The 20,381-nt window shown below is 41.2% G+C and overlaps 1 protein-coding gene across 1 annotated transcript in view; it reads left to right on the forward strand.

The window, feature by feature from the left end:
- The window catches only part of grin2bb (glutamate receptor, ionotropic, N-methyl D-aspartate 2B, genome duplicate b), a 95,313-nt gene extending 76,489 nt beyond the window's left edge, over nucleotides 1–18,824 (forward strand). Inside the window, exons 12-16 of the mRNA XM_071473265.1 lie at nucleotides 15–244; nucleotides 2,171–2,331; nucleotides 4,453–4,640; nucleotides 9,281–9,519; nucleotides 12,272–18,824. Coding sequence (XP_071329366.1) covers nucleotides 15–244; nucleotides 2,171–2,331; nucleotides 4,453–4,640; nucleotides 9,281–9,519; nucleotides 12,272–14,668 — 3,215 coding nt within the window. The 3' untranslated portion in view covers nucleotides 14,669–18,824. The remainder of the gene's footprint in view (nucleotides 1–14; nucleotides 245–2,170; nucleotides 2,332–4,452; nucleotides 4,641–9,280; nucleotides 9,520–12,271) is intronic.
- The last annotated feature ends 1,557 nt before the right edge of the window (nucleotides 18,825–20,381 follow it).

A 20,381-nucleotide genomic window follows, 5' to 3' on the forward strand; every position in this document is an offset into this window, starting at 1 on the left:
ACTCTGTGTCCCAGAGCCTGGAGGTCCCTCCTTCACCATCGGTAAGGCCGTCTGGCTGCTTTGGGGTCTGGTTTTCAACAACTCTGTTCCCGTGCAGAATCCCAAAGGTACCACCAGTAAGATCATGGTGTCGGTGTGGGCCTTCTTCGCTGTTATCTTCCTGGCCTCCTACACTGCCAACCTGGCTGCCTTCATGATCCAGGAGGAGTATGTCGACCAGGTGTCGGGCCTGTCAGACAAAAAGGTGTGAATTCAGTGCAGTTTGAGTTGTGGGGTGGAGGAGCAGGTGTGTGCTTTAGCGCTGCAACTAATGACCATTTTCATGTCTGATTATTTATTTTAATTTATTTAACCTTTATTTATACAGGTGAGATATTCTTTTACAACAACACCTTGTTAAACACCTTGTTAACTGTTTAGTTCAGTGGTTTTCCTGACATACCTGAGAGTAATTAAACAAACACTGTTGATTACAGATACATTTCCACAGTTCCAAGGTAATAATTCATGTTTAGGCAGAGTAAATGTGCTCCAAATATTTTACAAATGCCAACATGTCCAAGAGCATTAAGGCAGCATGTATGTCTTCCCTAAGTAGTTCTGTCTGTGTTCTCACATGAAGAAAACCCTAACCAGTGGTAATCTGTGTTTGTCCTCGCTGTTGATTGCTTTCTTTTTTGGACTGTAATCCTTCCTCTGAATGCAGAGTTTTTTTTAAATCTAGAGCATTAGAAACTTTTCTTGGATGCATCCAAGGTTTTTCCACCATAGTCTCCACCATACTCCTACGGTTTTTCCTCCTGACACCTTCATACAGCCACACGTTGGACTTTTAATGTGTCCACCAAGCAATGCATTACAACATGCTGAAGGTTCCTACCAATGTATTTCATTTCGAAACCTTCAGCATGTTGTTCTGTGTTGCAAGTCGAACACATAATAAACGTCCGAGAGAGATTAACCTGGTGCTGAATGGCTTGAATGTAATGGACATTCATTTATATTTAAAAGTGCTGCATTCCAGCTTTAAAAATATGTCCACATATTTGTGTTTAGGAGGAAAACAAACACACATATAGGATTACTAATCTTTAGTATATTCATTGTCACAATAAACAGGTAACTACCCCTGTTACCACATTTGAGAAGCTGGAACCAGAAAATTTTTATTTTGCTAAATAATCATCAACATTGTTGTGGATTGGCTGAGCTCTTTGACAACAAAAGAAGCTGCTATTTTGATAATTCATTGATAGACTAAAGACATTTTTTCAAGCACAAATGCAAAATACCAAATACTACCGGAAACATCTCAAACCGGTTACTTTTCTATGTCTGATGTTCATGAACTGAATGTTTTGAGGTTTTGTGTTACAGATAACACAAACTGTGATGGGTTTTTTCAGGTCATCTATCGGTCTGATTCTCATGAACTTGATATCTCACAAACACTGTGAAAGAATTTCTTCAAATTTAGCACAAATTTTCAATTGGAGTCAAAGATGAACTGATGCAAATTTGGTGGATAAAGGTCAAAGTTCACTGTGACCTCACAAAAGATGTTTCCGCCATAACTCAAAAAGTCATTCATTAATTATAACAAAGTTAACACAAATGTAAAATAAGATAAAATGTGATGTGAAAGTGATGACATTTTTTATCCCAAAGGTCAACGGTCAAATTCACTGTGACATCACAATGTTCAACGGGAACAAGAAAGGGAGGGAGGGGAGATCATGGCTATATGTCACATTTGTTTGGTGACATTAATCTTGGCTTCCCACCTTAAAACTGTGGTAATCATAGATCTTCTGTGCTGAGTCTTCACTATATGTTTTATAATACATGAGTCTGGACAGTTCTCACATGGTACAGACCAACAACAATTGATCAGTCAATTGAGAAATTATATTGATTAATCAGTAATGAAAATGATCACTAATTGCAGCCCTAGACTACATGGTGGATCCTTGTTTTGAACTTGATCTGGTGTATAGTACAAGTTTGTTTAAATGTATGTTTGAGATTCACTTGTCTTTGTCTGTTTATTGAGCTGCTCCTGCTTAACACTGCATTACAGGATATCTGATGTGGCTCAGTGTCTTTTCCATGCTAATGAGCACTCTGTCATTTTCTCTGTGTGGTTTCTTTTCCGGAAAACTCACCACAGTTCCAGAAGCCGAACGAATTCTCGCCACCATTCCGGTTCGGCACGGTGCCCAATGGGAGTACAGAGCGCAACATCCGCAACAACTACCGGGACATGCATGCCTACATGACCAGTTTCCACCAGAAGAATGTAGATGAAGCACTGTACAGTCTGAAGACCGGGTGAGGAAGAGAGATAGAGGGGAAGATGGAGAGACAGATGGGGGCTGTAAGGAAGGAGGGAGTTGAAAGGATCTCAGCAGGGAGAAATGAGACTATGTTATGGAGCTGTGAGGTCCTGTACTGATGCAATACAGAGAAAAGATGATGAAGGATTATAGAGAGGGAGACAGAGGAAGAGGGAGCATTCTGGGCAATGTGGGTGGGCAGTCGGTGGAACTGTGTATCTGCCTGCCTCTGGTGCTCAGAATAGCAGCATAGCCTTTGGTTGTGTGAAAGCTAGCTAATATTTAGTCTCTGTGGCTGATAGAGCTGTCTAATATCTTACCTTCCTCTTTACTCTTTCACTCACCTGTCTCCTGTTTTCTTCAACCTATAGCAAATTCAGAAAACAAAACAGTGATGTACCTCTGGTGTTTTATGAGAGTTTGAGCTGAATGACCACAGAGGCCTGGAGAGGCACCAACCTGGAGACCATCATGTTAATTTGTCTATTGTCTCGCTCAGGACTGATATGGATAGGAAAGACTGGAGCACTGGGTGTCCTTCTCAGGTTTAGCTCATCTGGGAAGCCACCCAGATCTTTACACAAACAAATTCAACACAAGGTCCAACTTACTCACTGTTTCGGAAGTTTTTGACCACATCTGTGGTCTTCCTCAGTGGATGGAGTTGCTCAGTTGTGATGGAGATGGTTTAGGTTTTACCTCATTACTGACATTCCAACAACAAAATCATCTCCATTGCAACGGAGCAACTAAATCTGCCAAGGAGGACCATGAGATGTTGTTGAAAGCTGAGGAAATAACAAGATAATTTTTTTTGTTTTTTTAAATAGAGAATTGTTTGTGAAAGTCATTCTCATTAAAAGTATGACATTTTCTCTGTTTAAAAATAGTACTGCTGCTGTTTTCCCTTGAAGATTAATGTTTTATTTCATAGAAAATAATTATTTATACGAACTAATATAACTGATGCTGATGACTGATATAACTAACTAATATAACTGATACTGATGACTGATATAACTAATATGACTGATGCTGATGACTGATATAACTAACTAATATAACTGATACTGATGACTGATATAACTAATATAACTGATACTGATGACTGATATAACTAATATGACTGATGCTGATGACTGATATAACTAACTAATATAACTGATGCTGATGACTGATATAACTAATATGACTGATGCTGATGACTGATATAACTAACTAATATAACTGATGCTGATGACTGATATAAGTAATATGACTGATGCTGATGACTGATATAACTAACTAATATGACTGATACTGATGACTGATATAACTAATATAACTGATGCTGATGACTGATATAACTAATATGACTGATACTGGTGACTGATATAAATAATATGACTGATACTGATGACTGATATAACTAATATGACTGATGCTGATGACTGATATAACTAACTAATATAACTGATGCTGATGACTGATATAACTAATATGACTGATGCTGATGACTGATATAACTAACTAATATAACTGATGCTGATGACTGATATAACTAATATGACTGATGCTGATGACTGATATAACTAACTAATATGACTGATACTGATGACTGATATAACTAATATAACTGATGCTGATGACTGATATAACTAATATGACTGATACTGGTGACTGATATAAATAATATGACTGATACTGATGACTGATATAACTAACTAATATGACTGATGCTGATGACTGATATAAATAACTAATATAACTGATACTGATGACTGATATAACTAATATAACTGATGCTGATGACTGATATAACTAATATGACTGATACTGGTGACTGATATAACTAATATAACTGAATGCTTTGTGTAGACTTTGAATGATCATTAGAAATTAGTATCAAATCACATTGTTTATCGTTTGTTCAAGGAAACTTTCCAAGAAATAAAATCAACTCTACACTTGTGTGATTTATAAGTATTCTAAAATCTCAATTCATTATAAATTTATTACCAATGAAATGAAATTATAAATGATCAAAGTGATTGTGAGCACATTGATTCACAGTCACTGTATAATTGGTGACTCCATCACACTGTGTAAAACATTTTCCTTCCATTGTGCCCTGCAGCAAACTGGATGCTTTCATCTACGACGCTGCAGTGCTGAACTACATGGCAGGCAGAGACGAGGGCTGTAAGCTGGTCACTATCGGGAGTGGAAAAGTGTTCGCCTCCACCGGCTATGGCATTGCCATCCAGAAGGACTCAGGCTGGAAACGAGCTGTAGATCTTGCCATCCTCATGCTGTTTGGAGATGGTAAATTAAATAATGTTGTTAAATGTTGTAATATCCCATAGATTGGGTCTAAACATTATTACACCACCAAGGAGGTATAATGTTGTAACAACCATATTACAGGACAACCAAGCAGATAAATATAAAGTTGACTCAGTATAAAGAAAACATAACTTCCCTTCAGTGTCAAATCACTGTCAAGAAAACAAAGCAAAATGATCGTTCGGGTTGATAATCATAACATTAAGTTACTCTTATCAGATAGAAAGGTTGGAGTCATCGAAGTGGCTTTAAAGGAGCTGTGACGCAGGAAGTGGTCACTGCTTGTTATGGTGATAACCCACCATCCACTGGTGGATCCCAGCAGCCAGCGCAGTCTCCTGAACCAGGGTGGCAGACTACAGTTCTTAATGAACAGCAAGGCACCAGCAGGCACAAAAATATGCAGCTGCTGTATTTTTGGAAGTGAAAGTGAGTGTGGAAGGAATCTGTTAGTTTATCAGCTCAGGAGGTTGTGGCATCACATTGTGAAGGCTGTTTGGGCAGTGACAGGGAAATCCTGACCTTAACTGAAGATAAGTAGAATGAGCTCTGTGGACGACATCAGTGCTGAAGTGTTGAAGCCTCTGCATATTGTTAGACTAGTGTGATGGACATATTTCTGTCACACGATTTCAGGAGCAGGACCTTTGGACTGACAGACTTGGCTAGTGGACTAATCAATTCAACAGGAAAACCTTGAATATGTTTTCATCTGTTCGTGCTAGGTCTATACTCTGGCATCTCATCAAGACAGGTCTTTCAAATTTATCAATGACAATTTGAGTGTTTGTGAACTTTCTGGTATGAAACACAAGCTAACATTTACAGTCTAGGTCAATTTGTTTTTACTCATGTTCATAAAATTACTCTGACATATTAAAAGTAAAACCCCTTCCAGGTTTAGATAAGTGTAGTGTTGTAGGACGTTCAGCCAGTAAGCCACCTCAGAAGAAGCAGACATAAAAGCTGCAAAGTTCAGTCTGTGATTTAGGTACATAAATATTTTAACCCTTTTTCCACTTCCACCAGCGTGGTCACGACCAGCACATTTGTCTGTGTAAAAATGATTACTTTAGTATTGTGACACAAGCTTATCAATTCAGCAGTGTGGTGACAGTATATCTCTGACTACACCAGGACCATTTAATATAAATATTCATATAAGAGAAAGGTTGGATTCTGTATCTGTATCCAATCATTGTCCAGCACACTAATGACACTGTCTGTAACAAGGGATATTGTATGCACCATAATATACAGATGTCTACTCTGGACTGTGTTAGACTACTTGTCACTATAAGACCTGGTCAAACTGCACTGACTAACCACCAGAATGGATTATTATTATTATTATTATTATTGTTGTTGTTGTTGTTATTACAAGTGACCAAAAAGAAAACATACGTGATGTTTCTGTTATTAACGTCAACTGCACAGTGGATCACGACGTCTCAGTGTCCATCCTTAAGTTTTTCCATTTTTTATTGTTTTAAACAATTCCATCCATTTAGATACAAGGCAGCCAAACCTCAGGTAAGTGATGAAATGTTTTATTCCACTAATATACTGTTGTTTTGCATCCCAATAACACTGTTGGACTCATGGTGGACAGTTTAAAAAAAGATATCTTTCTTTTTATTTTGCACATTTTTCTTCCTAATCAAATGTTTGCACCTACATTATCCACAATGCAACTCTACTGCCGGCATTTAGAAGTCAATTGAAATTTCGGACATGTTATGCTAGCTAGCTAGCTGCTAGTCTCAAGCAGAGATGAGGAGCGGGGGACAGAGGTCTGGTAAGCTCACCTCTTTCCAACTTCACACCTCCATCTTCAGCGGCATCAGCCAGCACGGCAGCAAGTGGCATCATGAGGCAGTTTATCAGACTTCACGCGACATCTTCTGGAGCCACAAAAGATTTTATTCTACTTCTTTATTACTTTCTCCACAACACCTGTAAATTTATTTAATGTGTAAAATAGTTCCCCTTTAACTAGTGCAGCCAAACGTTCCCTCTTTCACGTCTTTCAGCAACCAATGAAAACACTGTCAGTTTGGAATGCCTGTATAAAAGTCATGAATACTACAGTTCTTAATGTTTTTATATATAAATTAGCCCAGTTAGATTCACTTTTAGGTAAAAATTTTAATGGAAAAATTGACAGGGGTAAAGTTCAAGTCGTTAAGAGGAGCTTGACCCATTCGAGGGGAAGCTAAAGTGTCCCTGCAAAAGACTACAAAATACACACACTGTGCTGCATGTTGTTAGCTGACCTGTGAAAGTTCATGTTCGTATCAGTACACTCTAGCATCACTTATACCTATAATATAACAGTATATCTTTTAGTTCATCTACAACAGAGGAAGTCTGCCTGCTTCTTCAGAGGGAACTTGGATTTATGGGAAACATGGAAGTGGAGTAATGTTGAAACGTATCACCAGCTGTGGTTTTAGCAACACTTTTTGTCTGCTATGTGTAAAATAACTGATTGTCCCTGATATGAATCAAGAGGCACAATGTTGCTCACTACATGTCATGTCATATATTGTGAAGCTTGTTGACAAATATACACACACATACACACTGGCCTTTGATGGGGGGGGGGTTCACATCATTGGTTCAAAAGTAAGGACATACAAATTTAATAGGAAGTGTGCATTCAGGAGAGTGTGTGTCTTTGCCTTATGTCACTGTCATTTAAATCTGTGGACTGATGAGAAAAATCTGATGTAGGAAGAGTTGGGAACTGGACGCATTAAAACCAGTTTTAAATGGGAACCAATCTGCTGGTCCCATTGTTGGTTTTGAAGATGTTGAGTGGGATACTGGGGCTGCCTGGAGCTCATATAAAAACAGGGACATCCATCTTTTCTGTGATTTTTTTTTTCTAAACTTGCATATATAGCTGGAGTTGCCTTATACCACTTTGATCATGCAAAATGCACAAATATTTGAAATGCTGCTTCATTAGAAGCCATAACAAATCAAAGAAGCTTTTTTCACATCAAACATTTTGACTTGTTATAGTATGCAAAAGCACAGGTGTTACTAATTACATTAACAATGACTCCATGAGACAGGTCCTTTCATTTCTGTCCTTTGAAATGCAGCTATAGGTAAAACTTGACAGTTCATTTTAAAGGAATAGTTCAACATATTCTGTCACTCTCTCATGTCTTTGCATTAAGGCTGGACCTAGTGACTAGAGGCAGTTAGCTTAGCCAAGCATAAAGACTGGAAACAGGGGAAACAGTTAGCCTGGCTCCATGGAACACATTATACTTCATTAGTGTCATTCATACACAGAAGTGTAAAAGTTATGATTTTACATGCTGTAACCATTTCACAGTAAAAAGTGGCTCCTGGATTCTCCGTCACAGGGATGTTGTGAGGTGTGGTGCCCCCGAGCCTGTCCTGAAAACCCATGCTATAGCCAGAGATGCTAACAGAAATGTTGATTGGATTGATGTTTGTCAAGAAATAGTTTCAACACCGAACTCCTCATAAAACCAAAACTTGTTGGCTGTACTTTTCTTTTAGTGTAAGGTTGGAATGAGGAAGTGATTTTTTTTTTTTTTTTTTTTTTTAACTTTGGACAGAGCCAGACTAGCTGCTGCCCTCTGCTTTCAATCTTAAAACTGGGCTAAGCTAAACACTTCCTGGCTCTAGCTCTGTAGTTACTGCAAAGATATGAGACTGATATCAATCTTATTCAAATCATTACCAATCAGGTTTTTAAATAGTAAAATAGTTTGGGTTCATAATGAAATAATAATAATAATAATAATAAAAAACTTTATTTGTGTAAAAAAATAGATTAAATAATGATTAATAATAGAAAAAAATGAATAATTAACTGTGGTGAGACTAATTAGGCTATGGTCAAGGACATCAGTTGAGCGGCCCCTCATGTGGCCCAGCAGAGATTCAAGTTCACGCTGTTAGTGTTCAGAGCTCAAATGTGTCCTCACCTGTACTTAGAGCTTTCCACTTGTGATCGGATCACCTGAGACGGATGTTAATACCAGGTCTGAACAGCCTTTGAGTCAAACACACACAGTCATCTGCACAACCATCCATACCCAGAATAGTGTTATGTAAGGATTAGGAAAATATATACCCCCTTGATCTCACATAGACACACACACAAAAAACAGACCATTGGTGAAGATCAAACAAATCTCTCTGAACGTGTCCTCCCCCCTAAGCAACCCCTCTCAGGGATGTGGAACTGAGGGGGACACACGTTAGGGCGGAAACATTTGTCACATGATCACGTACACTTCCTCCCTGAGGAATGTCACGTCCCAGCAGGCTGTTGTTTTACTTCCCACAACAAAAAAGGGTTACCCTTGCATAAGCAATCCTTAATGAGGATGATCCTCAGAGGGGAATTAAGTCTTAATAATGCAACATGATATTTGTTGCACATAGATTAGACCTGAGCTGTTTTTGGCATCAACTCCGCATCCAAAAAATGTTTCCTCTTTTTTTGTACTCACACTTACATGCTTAGACACCTACAGGCAAACCCATCCGAGTGTGCAGGACACAAACATTAACATCAACAAACATTGATACAGTAACCTGAGCACACGTGTCTCTCCTTCCTCCAGGTGAGATGGAGGAGTTGGAGGCCCTGTGGCTGACAGGCATCTGCCACAATGAGAAGAACGAGGTGATGAGCAGCCAGCTGGACGTGGACAACATGGCGGGGGTCTTCTACATGCTTGGGGCTGCCATGGTTCTGTCATTCATCACCTTCATCTGTGAACATTTGTTCTACTGGCAACTGCGCTTCTGCTTCATGGGCGTGTGCTCCGGAAAGCCTGGGTTCACCTTCTCCATTAGCAGAGTGAGTGTGTTTGTGTTTTATTTTAGGTCTGACCTTTGTCCTCCTGACAGAAAGATCACAAGAGTGTTTGTTTTAAAACCACTGGCTGTGGTTGAGTTGTATCGAGTCAGTCAGGGGCATACGATGACTCACCTGACTTACCTGTGTTTTTTTTAGCCCAGGCTGTTGTTAAACAAGAAAACACAAGTCATGAGCATCATATGTCATGTAAAAGATCCTCACAACAATGTCTTAATAGTATAGCAATATGACATTTACAATTTTTATAATATACTTAAAGTCAATTTTAGCACAGGCACTGTTCAAGTATTAGTGAATTGTCCATTTTGGAAAGTTGTAACAACTAATGATCACAGCAGTGGGGTAAAGAGGTTTCACACACTGTTTGACCCTCCAACATCCCATAACATCATACAAGGAAAAGGACACAACAAACCATCATAGCTCATTTTGCTTGTAAGCACCCAGATTATCAATATGTTGACCGACAGATAAGTAGACCAGCTGGTTGATATGTCTCTAACAGGGTTAAAAAAGGCCACTGTCTTTAAGAAAATCCACTGTTTATCAAGTCAATGCTACTGAAATAAAAGCTGCTTACTGTCCTGCACATTCTCAGCTGCTGATCTGAAGGTGTGTTGGTGGATGTTAATGAGCTCATTTCAGTGTAGTTACACCTCAACTCAGATGGGTCACTTTACAAGATGTCTCAGTGTTATTGATGCAGGCTGTTTGAGTTTCTGTAAATAATCGCTGGAGGCGTAATTCATTTGCATAATGTTACCTTTTGGGGGGGGGGGGGGGGTTGTTGCATGCAAATTGTCTTAGTTATTATTTGCCCGAGAAAAGGACACGTGTTTGTGTGTTAAGGCTGAAGGTGTTTCTAATTGTAATGGAATTTGGTTTACACCTGCTCAGACTAACCTGACAGGACTTGAAAGACAGATCTGCACTTCAGAAACCCACTGAATTTTCATGTTTGTTGAATTGGGGACAGTTCCCCTCTGTCTTTGTAGCTTCTGAAACTATTATACTTTTTATGCAAAAACAAAAGCTCAGCTTTTCTGCAGGGTAGCTTCAAGGTTTGCTGTATTTTGCTTGATTTTACTTGAATTACACCCTCCATTTTGAGTGCAGACAGATTTTCAAGAGTGGTTTTATTACTCAAGAGTGGCCCCTCAAGAGATATCTTTTATACACTTCCATGCCTTGTTAAACAATCAATAAAAGATAGTGAAGCATTCAAGAAAATCGTAGTTCATATACAGTATATAGAAAGTGTAAGGATGGACAAGCAATGAGACTCCAAAGGGCTAATAAGATACAGAGGAAGAAAAAGAGATCAGTTAGCAATAGTAATGATATAGAATAAAACTGGTTGCAGGACAAAGGCAGAGTAGAAGAGAATAGACACAGCGGTGTGCCAGTAACCTCTGTTATATTACCTTTCACTGTAGCCACAGTAGCTATAGATGTAGAGAGATATAGATAATACCTTTGGAGCAGCTGCCACTCACCTGAGCGCCCGGAAACCAAGATAAGATAGACACAAAGAGAGAATGGAGGCATAAAAGAAAAGAGGGTTGATGATTCAGATTCATGAATGTAGCTTGGCGACAGGAAAGTGACTAAGAGAGACAGAAACCGTTTCTGACAAGTTGACGCCTTTGAGGAACGTTGGCCTGCACACTGCCTGGTGGGTAGTGTGTCCTCGACCTTTCAGATTTGGCTGTCGCCTCAACCACAGATTCCCTCAGCCCTCGTCTAAACACGCTTGTTTGACTTTACTGGCAACTGCCTTTGCCAACCAACCAAACAAATACACAAATACTGGTGGATAATGACATTTTAAACAGATTGTTAATTTCTGTCTCAGAAAAGTCCAACAAACTTTTACTAAGTGATCCATTCCCTCGACAGTGTTTTTTATGAAAGGAAAACACTTGTGATGTAGGAAGCCAGTGGCACCAGCGTCAGCTGAATTTAAATGACATTGATTAAACATATTGATTGGTGGTCAGAATCATGAGTTTACTGCCTCCCTTGTGTTATCAGTCAAGGCTTTGATATGCTCATTCCCCTCTCACTCAGGTCTGTGTCTGAGTGCTGAGCAGCAGCTGTGAGGGTCCATGCTGTTCCCCTGAGAAAAGTCATTTATGAACTCAGCCCCCATTACTGTTAAATAGTGTGTAAACAAGAGGGTGGTCAGAGGGAACATGGCAATGCATTAACCTCTCTCTGCCTCTGTCCGTCTCTGTTTGCCTCTCTCTCTCTCTCTCTCTCTCTCTGCCTCTGTCTGTCTCTGTTTTCCTCTCTCTCTATCTCTCTGCTTCTCTTTGCCTCTCTCGCTCTCTCTCTCTCTCTCTCTCTGCCTCTGTCTGTTTGCCTCTCTCTCTCTCTGTCTGCCCCTTCCTCTACCTCTCTCTCTCCCTCCTTCTCTCTCAATCTCTGTCTGTCCCTGTTTGCCTCTCTATCTCTCTCTGCCTCTGTCTTTCTCTGGTTGTCTCTTTCTCTTCCTTCCTCTCTCTTTCTCTCTCTCTCTCTCTCTCTCCCTCTCTCTCTCTGGTGCTCTGTCTCTCTATCATTAAATCCCCTCCGGTTGTTGACTACTGCCACAAGTTTTACTGTTATTTTCCTCTCACTTGAGCTTTATACTCTCCCACTCTCACTCTTCTTCTGTCTTCCTCCCATGGCCTGTCTCACCCTCTCTTTCTCTCTCTACCTCCCTTTTCCTCTAATTTTCACACTCCAGGGTATCTACAGCTGCATCCATGGGGTACAAATCGAAGAAAACAAGTCAACCATAGACTCACCTTCGGCCACCATGAAGAAGAACATGAACAACACCCACTCCAACATCCTGCGGTTGCTCCGCACTGCGAAGGACATGACTGCTGTCCCAGGGATTAATGGCTCTCCGCACGCTGCCTTGGAGTACAGCCACAGCGGTCGTGAGTCAGCTATCTATGATATCCAGGAGCACCGGCGCAGCCTGGTAGGTCACCCTGTAGACTGCAAGTCAGCTCCTCCATACCTGCCAGAGGACAACATGTTCAGTGATTACATCAGCGAGGTGGAGAGAACTTTTGGCAACTTGCCCCTGAAAGACAGCAACCTGTACCAGGACCATTACCGGCACCACCACCCGGCCTCGGCTCTGGGTATGTCCGGCCCCCCGCCTAATAGGCCGCGTAGTTTAGGCAGCGCTAGCTCGTTGGAAGGGGGCATGTTCGATTGTGACAGTTTAGGGGGAGGGGTAGCGCCCATCTTTACCACCCAGCCCCGCCCCTCCATGACTCACAGGAATACCAATAAATTTGACCTGATCGCTGGCCACACCCCTGCGGATTCCAACCAGGGTGGGTTCAAGGGAAACAATGTGTACGGCAGGTTTTCTTTCAAAGGAGGTGCATCCAGCACAGGGCTCATCGGGGGTCATGACAGGTACTGTGGTGGGGGTGGGGGAGGCTCAGGGGGTGACGATGGGAACATTCGCTCTGATGTGTCGGATATCTCCACCCACACTGTCACCTACGGCAACCTGGAGGGCAACGCCAAGCGGCGTAAGCAGTACAGGGACAGCCTGAAAAAGAGGCCAGCCTCGGCCAAGTGCAGACGGGAGCAGGACGAGATAGAGCTGAGCGGCTTCAGGAGGAGACCCCACCACCACACTGTCCACCACCACTTCCCCCACGGGCCCCTGGCACACCGCACGGTCTCACCTCCCCTGGAGCGGAAGAGGGGAGGAGGAGGGGGTAATTCTTCACCTTACTTATTCCGCAAAGACAAAGAGAATCTGAGGGATTTCTATGCGGACCAGTTCCGCTCCAAGGAGGGCAAGGCCAAGTGGGAGCAAGAGGGTGGAAGTGGAGGAAGCGGTGTGGGCGGTGGTAGCGGTGGTGGTATCTGTAAAAGCTTAGTGCCTGTGGAAGACTTCCTCAAAGGTAAAGGCAAGAAGCCAGAGTGTAAAGGTGGGATGGGCTCAGTGTCAGCAGGACAGCAAGCCCACACCTGCTGGGAGAAGGGGGTTTCTGGGCTAGGAGGGGGGGGCATAGCAGGGGGTGACTGGGAGTGTCGTAACTGCCACAGTGTGTGTCATCACGGTGGAGGAGGAGGGGGCACATGCCCAGCTAGCGGAGTTGGGGGGAGCAGCAGTCGCCCCAGCTCCGCTACCTGCAAACGGTGCGACTCCTGTAAGATGCAGCCAAGCAACCTTTACAACATCAGTGAAGATAACAACATGGTGTTCCCTGGAGGCAAGAGTAACGTAGGACCCAGCCAAACACAGACTCAGGCACAGCGCAGGAAGCTAGGGCCGGGTGGGAGGGTGTTAAGGAGGCAACACTCATATGACACATTTGTGGACCTGCAGAGGGAGGGGGCCAGCCGCATGGGAGGGGTTGCCGGGGGCACTGGGGGGCAGTTTCCTCAACCCCGAAGTGTGAGCTTGAAAGACAAAGACCGCTTCATGGAGGGCCCCAGCCCTTATGCTCACATGTTTGAGAGGTATGCAGGTGAAAGGGAGTCTCCCATGTTTGGGGGAATAGGTGGGGACAGGGCGAAAGGAGGCTCCTCCTTCAGTTTGTTCCGTGGAGGCGAAGGTGGGTTGCATCGACGGTCGGTGGGGGAGAGAGACCTGAGGGACAGAGATAGAGCTATGATGGGAGGTGGGGGCTGTGGTGGTGGTGGTGGTGGTGGTAGCAGAGGGGCTGGGACTTACTCCTTGTCTAAATCTCTCTACCCAGATAAGGTGAACCAGAACCCCTTCATCCCAACCTTCGGCGACGACCAGTGTCTATTACACGGTGCCAAACCGTACTACGTCAAAAAGCCACAGACGCAGCAACAGCAGCAGCAGCAACTTCTCAACAACAGCCGAGGAGGAGGGGACTTCCGTGGCTCCATGGGAGCAACTTCCTATTTGCCTGCGTCTGCCACAGCTGGGGTGATCTCCAATGTGGCCCCCAGGTTCCCCAAAGAGATATGTCTGGGTGGGGTGGGAGGGCCCATGGGGAACCACCACGGGGCCAACAAGCTACTGCCTGGGGGCAGGGACACGTTAGGTTTGGGGCAGGGACAGAGACCCTTTAACGGTGCCAGCAATGGACATGTTTATGAAAAGCTCTCCAGCATTGAGTCAGACGTCTGAGGGTGAAGACTGAGGAAGAAAGAGAGAGAGAGGGAAGATGAAGTGGGTGAAGAAAAGGAGGGGGATGGAGAGAAAAGGCTGATGACCCTGTCTGTGTGTAGTGAATGAGGAGACACAATACTGTATGTGTTGTTCTTACTCCACTTAATGGAATGATTTTCGACGATGCACAGAGGTCACTGCAGGCTAAGCTGTAGTGAAGTCAGGAGACAAGTTTTTAATGAGAAAAGAGGATTCTGGTGCTGCTCTGATGCTCAGAGGAAGATAGGGAGGGAGGGAGGGATGGAGGGAAAAAAGTTGAATAAAATCTCCAGTCTCCGCTCTCTTCATGTGCTCATTGTCTTTCCCTCCCTCCTGCAGTTCCTTAACACCAAAACAAACATTTTGTTTAGCAACAGAAACACAATCATGAATGAGAAATCACACTTCTGTTGAAGTAACAGGGTAAACTAATAATAATTGTATTGATAATGTTAATATTATTGAATATTATTCTAGTGTTTAATGATGATCAGTTTTGATTGTTTTTAAATTTTATTTATTTATTTCAATAGTTCATGTTACATATTTGTATGATGTTAATTCTTAGCTACCAATATTACAGGAGGCTGGTACACCAGTTGTCAGTTTGGATCTTTTTGAAGTTCCTGTAATTTGGACTCTTCTTTGCTATTAATTATTCATGTTTGATTTTTTTACTTTTCTTATTTTAGAGTGCTGTGAAGTGTATGTGAAAGGCATGACTTGCTGAGTACATTCTATGTACTTATAAATTTGCAAAGGTTTTCTTTCAGCTGCAGAAGCAACATCATCATACTGATTTGCCATTTCCTCTCATTTTTCTGCTTGGCAGCACCAAATGGGTCTCACATTTTGAGCTGGATGTGCCTTAAATGATTAATACTGATTTTCTACACATATGATCTTTTCTGTTGGTAGACAGATTCACCTGCAAACAATTAGTCAACTGATTGAGTGAAAACACACCTGAAAAAGTCTGATATGGGAGTAGAGTTTCATGAGCATGCCAGGCTTATCTAACGGATGTTGTGATATAAAACAAAAACTGAAGTTGAGGAAGCTTAAATTCCTACATTAACACCCCCCCCCCCAACAATAAAAGAAACCAACAGCAGGATTATGAGGGTTAAAACCACAGTGCCATGATAAATAAACATTCCTGTTCCCCCCAAAAGTCAGGTATGCCGGAGCCATGCTGCTGTATGTGAAGAAATAAAATATATCTTCTTGTTCTTTTAAGTCTACAGTTAATCTAACTGCAAGTCAATTTCCTTTAAATCATTTTGAAAAAGCTCAACAAGCTTTATCTCCTCACCTCCTCTTAACAGATGACCCAGGATCCAACTATCCATTAAATACAAGTAAATCATGTTTAATGTCTGTTTGCTGCTCGTGGCGTTTCATCCAGTCTGACTTGATTGGCCGTGACAGTTTTGCTGCTCAGGATGAGGACACGGACAATGGACTCTTAGCATGAGACATGTTAATCATTTCATGATTGCGGCTATAAGTCCTGACTGCTGTATTAGATGGTGATAAGTGTTTGACCCTAACCCTGGACCACAACATGTACTTCAATAATTTACTTTCCTCACCCTTACAGAATGTCATGTAATTTCTTTATTTAGTGTTTCTAGCTTTTAAATAGGGTTAATAGCTTAAAAAGGGAGACATTTGTACTCACTATATACAGCTACAGCTCAGTGTCCCTCTGCCAAGTAAAAGAATAATTCAACATTTTGGGAAACAAGCTTATTAGCTTTGTTGCAGGGAGTTAGAGGAGAAGATCAATAACAGTCTAATATCTGTTCAGTGTGAAGCCACCACGAGTAGCTGTCTAGCTTAGCTTAACATAAAAACAGGAAACAGGGAAACATCCTGCATGGCTGTGTCCAATATTAAATAAAATCCACCTAGAGCTCAACTAATTAACATGCTCTGTCTTGTATAGTGTAAAAATGGGGGGGTCAGGCAGCACACATTTTCGACCAATTAGAAATAGTCATCACAACCCCAAACTCCACATTTTTACACAATCTGTTGGAAGGCAGTTTTTGTTGCCTGTAGCCAGAGGCAAGCTAGCTGTTTCCCTCTGTTTCTAGTCTTTGTGCTAAGCTAAGCTAACCGGCTGTTGGCTGTAGCTTCATAGTCAATGGAGAGATATGAAAGTGGTGTCAATCATCTCATCTAACTCTCAGAAAGAAAATGAATTGTAGAAAAGCCAAACTATTCCTTAAAGGGTTTGTCTGGCAGTCCTGACAGGAGAACTAGTTTAATATCACCATATCCATCTGTGCACTCAGTCATCATTTTCCCATCATGATTCTCAAACTCACATTTTCACCTCCCAGAACACAAAACCAGTCTCAGTATGTTCTGTAACCTTGATTTCTCCCTCCACTCCACCATAATCTCTTTCACATGCTGAAATTTTGGTGAAGGGAAGAATTTGCCCTCAGGTCCAAGGTCCTGAGTGGACTGTGTTAAAAGCAAACTGTTTGTGGAGAATAAGAATAAAGAGGAAGACAGGAGAAAGTAAACAGCAACCTAAAAAACAGGTAGTACATTTTGTAAAAAAAAGCCTTCGTTAACAATGGACTTGTAGTTTTTTTCATTAATAGGCATCTCCCAAGTCAACAACATCAGACACATGTCTTCTTTAACACAATATAAAGACAAGAATAAGCTATGTTTTGTTTAATTTACAGCCCTCACCATTAAAAATATTATAAGTTACTATTTAAGACAACTACTCTCTATTTTCAGTTATTTGTTGTCACTTAAACTTGACTTAAAATCATCTTGCAAAACCAAATTCTAATATCTAAGCACAATCCGACTGAATGGATCTAACATTCAGTTTGTTGTACATCCCAGTCAAAACTTCAGAAGACTTTCCTTCTCTTGGTTGACAAGTCAGTATGTATGATATCAAGGTGTTTGTTAGGACTTGCATGTATACACTGAGTTTCTTTCCTTCTTTCTGTTTTTTAACTCTTAACTTTTAGCCCAAGAAAATGGGTGTTTTTGAGCAATTATTTGGAGTTTTATCAATTTCATTAGTACTGATGATCCATGTAGTACTGTAAGTGTGTGTGCCTGTGTGCTTGTTTGTGCAAGAGAAGACATAAATCTAAAGGTCTAAATTTTGACTATACTCAAATAAATATGGCTAAATTGATAAAAAATAATTTCACTAGGATAGAAAGCATTTTTTACTGTTAATATTATACAAAGGTCGATTTTCTTGATAGTTTGTGTAAATGCTTTTTAACAAGGTTGAGGTCTTGATACATTCATTGTCACTGAAGAAGTCTTTTTTGTTTCATTTCAACTACTTTTCTTATATTTTCCTTTAAATATCTCTCAGTATATTTCATTATTTCTGTTATTGTATGTGCCTGAATACATACGCTTGATTACCTCTGTGTGTGCTCATATGGAAGAGAGACAGAGTGTGTGTGAGAGATAACTGTTTATTGTACATGTATTATAAAAACTATATGTAAATACTTTACCTCACACTCATGGACTTTTGATAAAAACTGTACAAAATGGCAGAGAATAGATCTATTTGGGATCAATCTTTGATTCGTAGTTCCCCTTGCAAAATTGCTTTTGTAATGACTTCAAGCCAGGATATGTGCAATCATTTATTATTACTGACATGGTGTGCACAGTGAAGGTTTGTTAATGTGTTTTTATTTCCTTTTTGATTTGGTCAAAGACCATCTTAGACAGTTGTTTTTCTCAAAGGAAAAAAGCATCATCATCAATTGGTACACAGAAAGCACAATGGATTATCTATTGCATATTTACACAGATAGTCTCTTTTTTCCTCTTTGGCTACAACTTCTGTTCTTGTGTTTTGCCACAGAAGGCCAAACAACTCCATCCCTGAGCTGTACAGATTGTGAAAAATGTACATATGACAAAAACCTAGTTCACCCTTACATTTTTTGTATGGAGAGAAATTACTTGTGTGAAGAGAGTATTTCAAATTTGATTGAATATTTAGTAATATTGAAAATGAGAGTAAACACAGTCAATGTGAAAATAAGTGCTGAGAAATATTATTCTTCTGTCTCTTTGGAATAAAAGTGTTGAGTATTAATAAAAAATAAGAACTCACAAACTTGTTTGTCTTGTTCTTTTCTTTCCCTCCAACATATTTTTAATCATTTATTGTGTCCACAGGTTGGCAGTCAGCAACAGGACTTCTTCATGTGCATCCTGTTTCTATTTGGTGTTCACATGCTCCGGGTTCATGTTGTAACAGATCATATTGTTATGTCCCACAGGTCATCAGTGGATCATAGATAATGTCTCCAGCTGAGTATCATCTTCTGCTCTTTCATTATCTCCTTTTGTTCCTCTCTGTCTTTTCACAAACATCATATAATGAGATTGTTGTTACTCACCATGTTGGACAAGTGTTTTTGTAGACCAAAGAGACATGAGAATAAAGAGGTGGAGTGAGAGGGAGAAGAGGAAAAAAATCTCAATAATATATTGAGGGAAAGGAGAAGTGATGCAAATTGTACTGAGCAGCAGTACAAAAAAAGGAAAAAAACTCACTCCTCAGACTCTCTTTACTCTGAATGACTTGTCCAGCAACAGGAGTTATTTAAAGAAACCATCAGGATTGAAGATGTACTGATGTCTCATGTATGGATTTGGTGGGAGAATTTTAACATCTATATTCCTGGATGCTGACACACAGCAAGGTGAGGCTGTAGAAATAATCTTTTAATCAGTTTTATCTCCCATCTAAAATCCACTCCCAGATCTTTTCTATCTCTCTTTTAGCCATCTATTCTGCTTACTCGTTCTCTCCCTACACCAACCCAACAACCTCCGGATGCATTGCAACACATGCAACTACTTCTTGACAATTAACTGTTACCTAGCAACTGGCCCTTTTTCTAGAGATGGGGAGGGAGGAGGGGTGAGGAGGGTGAGGGAGGTTTGGGGGTGGGGGTGGGGGAGGGGTGGGGGTGGGGGGCTGGGGGGAGGTGGAAATAGAAATGGAGAGAGAGAGATTTATACAGTATTCCCACAGCATCTTAACTGGATTGGATGCAACAATGCATTGACAATACAATACCAAAATGGAAAGTACAGCCTGAGCTTAACGCCCACACATAGCAGTGTAGAGAGGAGAGAAAAAGAGAAGAAGGGAGAGAAATAGAGGAGTTGGAGGAGGGGTGGTGGTGGTTGATGTACAGATTACAGTATGAAAAAAAAAGGGGGGGGGGGTGAAACCCATGCAGGAGAATCACAGAGAAACAAAAGGGGAATTGTCAAGTGGTGAATGTGCAGATGCAGGTTAAAAATCAGTGAAAGTGGAGAAACCAAGAAGAACATGGTTCACTGCATTCTGTAGTGTGGATGACAAGCAGAGTCGTACAAGAGGAGAGAAGCTGGTTGCTGTAGAAACACTTGGCAAAGTTTTAATGAAGCCATAAAGTTTGATGCCTGTGCCCACAACATGCACACACACACGATCACGATATGCAAACAAACAGTATAATTATGTTAGCAGATAATAGGCACCCCCTGCTGGGCCCACGACGACTATGCATGACTTCAGCTGAGCAGAGAACAAAAGATCAGACCTCCATGAATCAATGTAATGTAACATCTGCTGAGGCAGCAGGTGAGCACTGACACCCTGTGGCAAAAACATGGC

Source organism: Trachinotus anak, unplaced genomic scaffold (assembly GCF_046630095.1).
Source record: "Trachinotus anak isolate AG129_WGS33_773 ecotype Australia unplaced genomic scaffold, CSIRO_AGI_Tana_v1 ptg000049l, whole genome shotgun sequence".
NCBI lineage: Eukaryota > Metazoa > Chordata > Actinopteri > Carangiformes > Carangidae > Trachinotus > Trachinotus anak.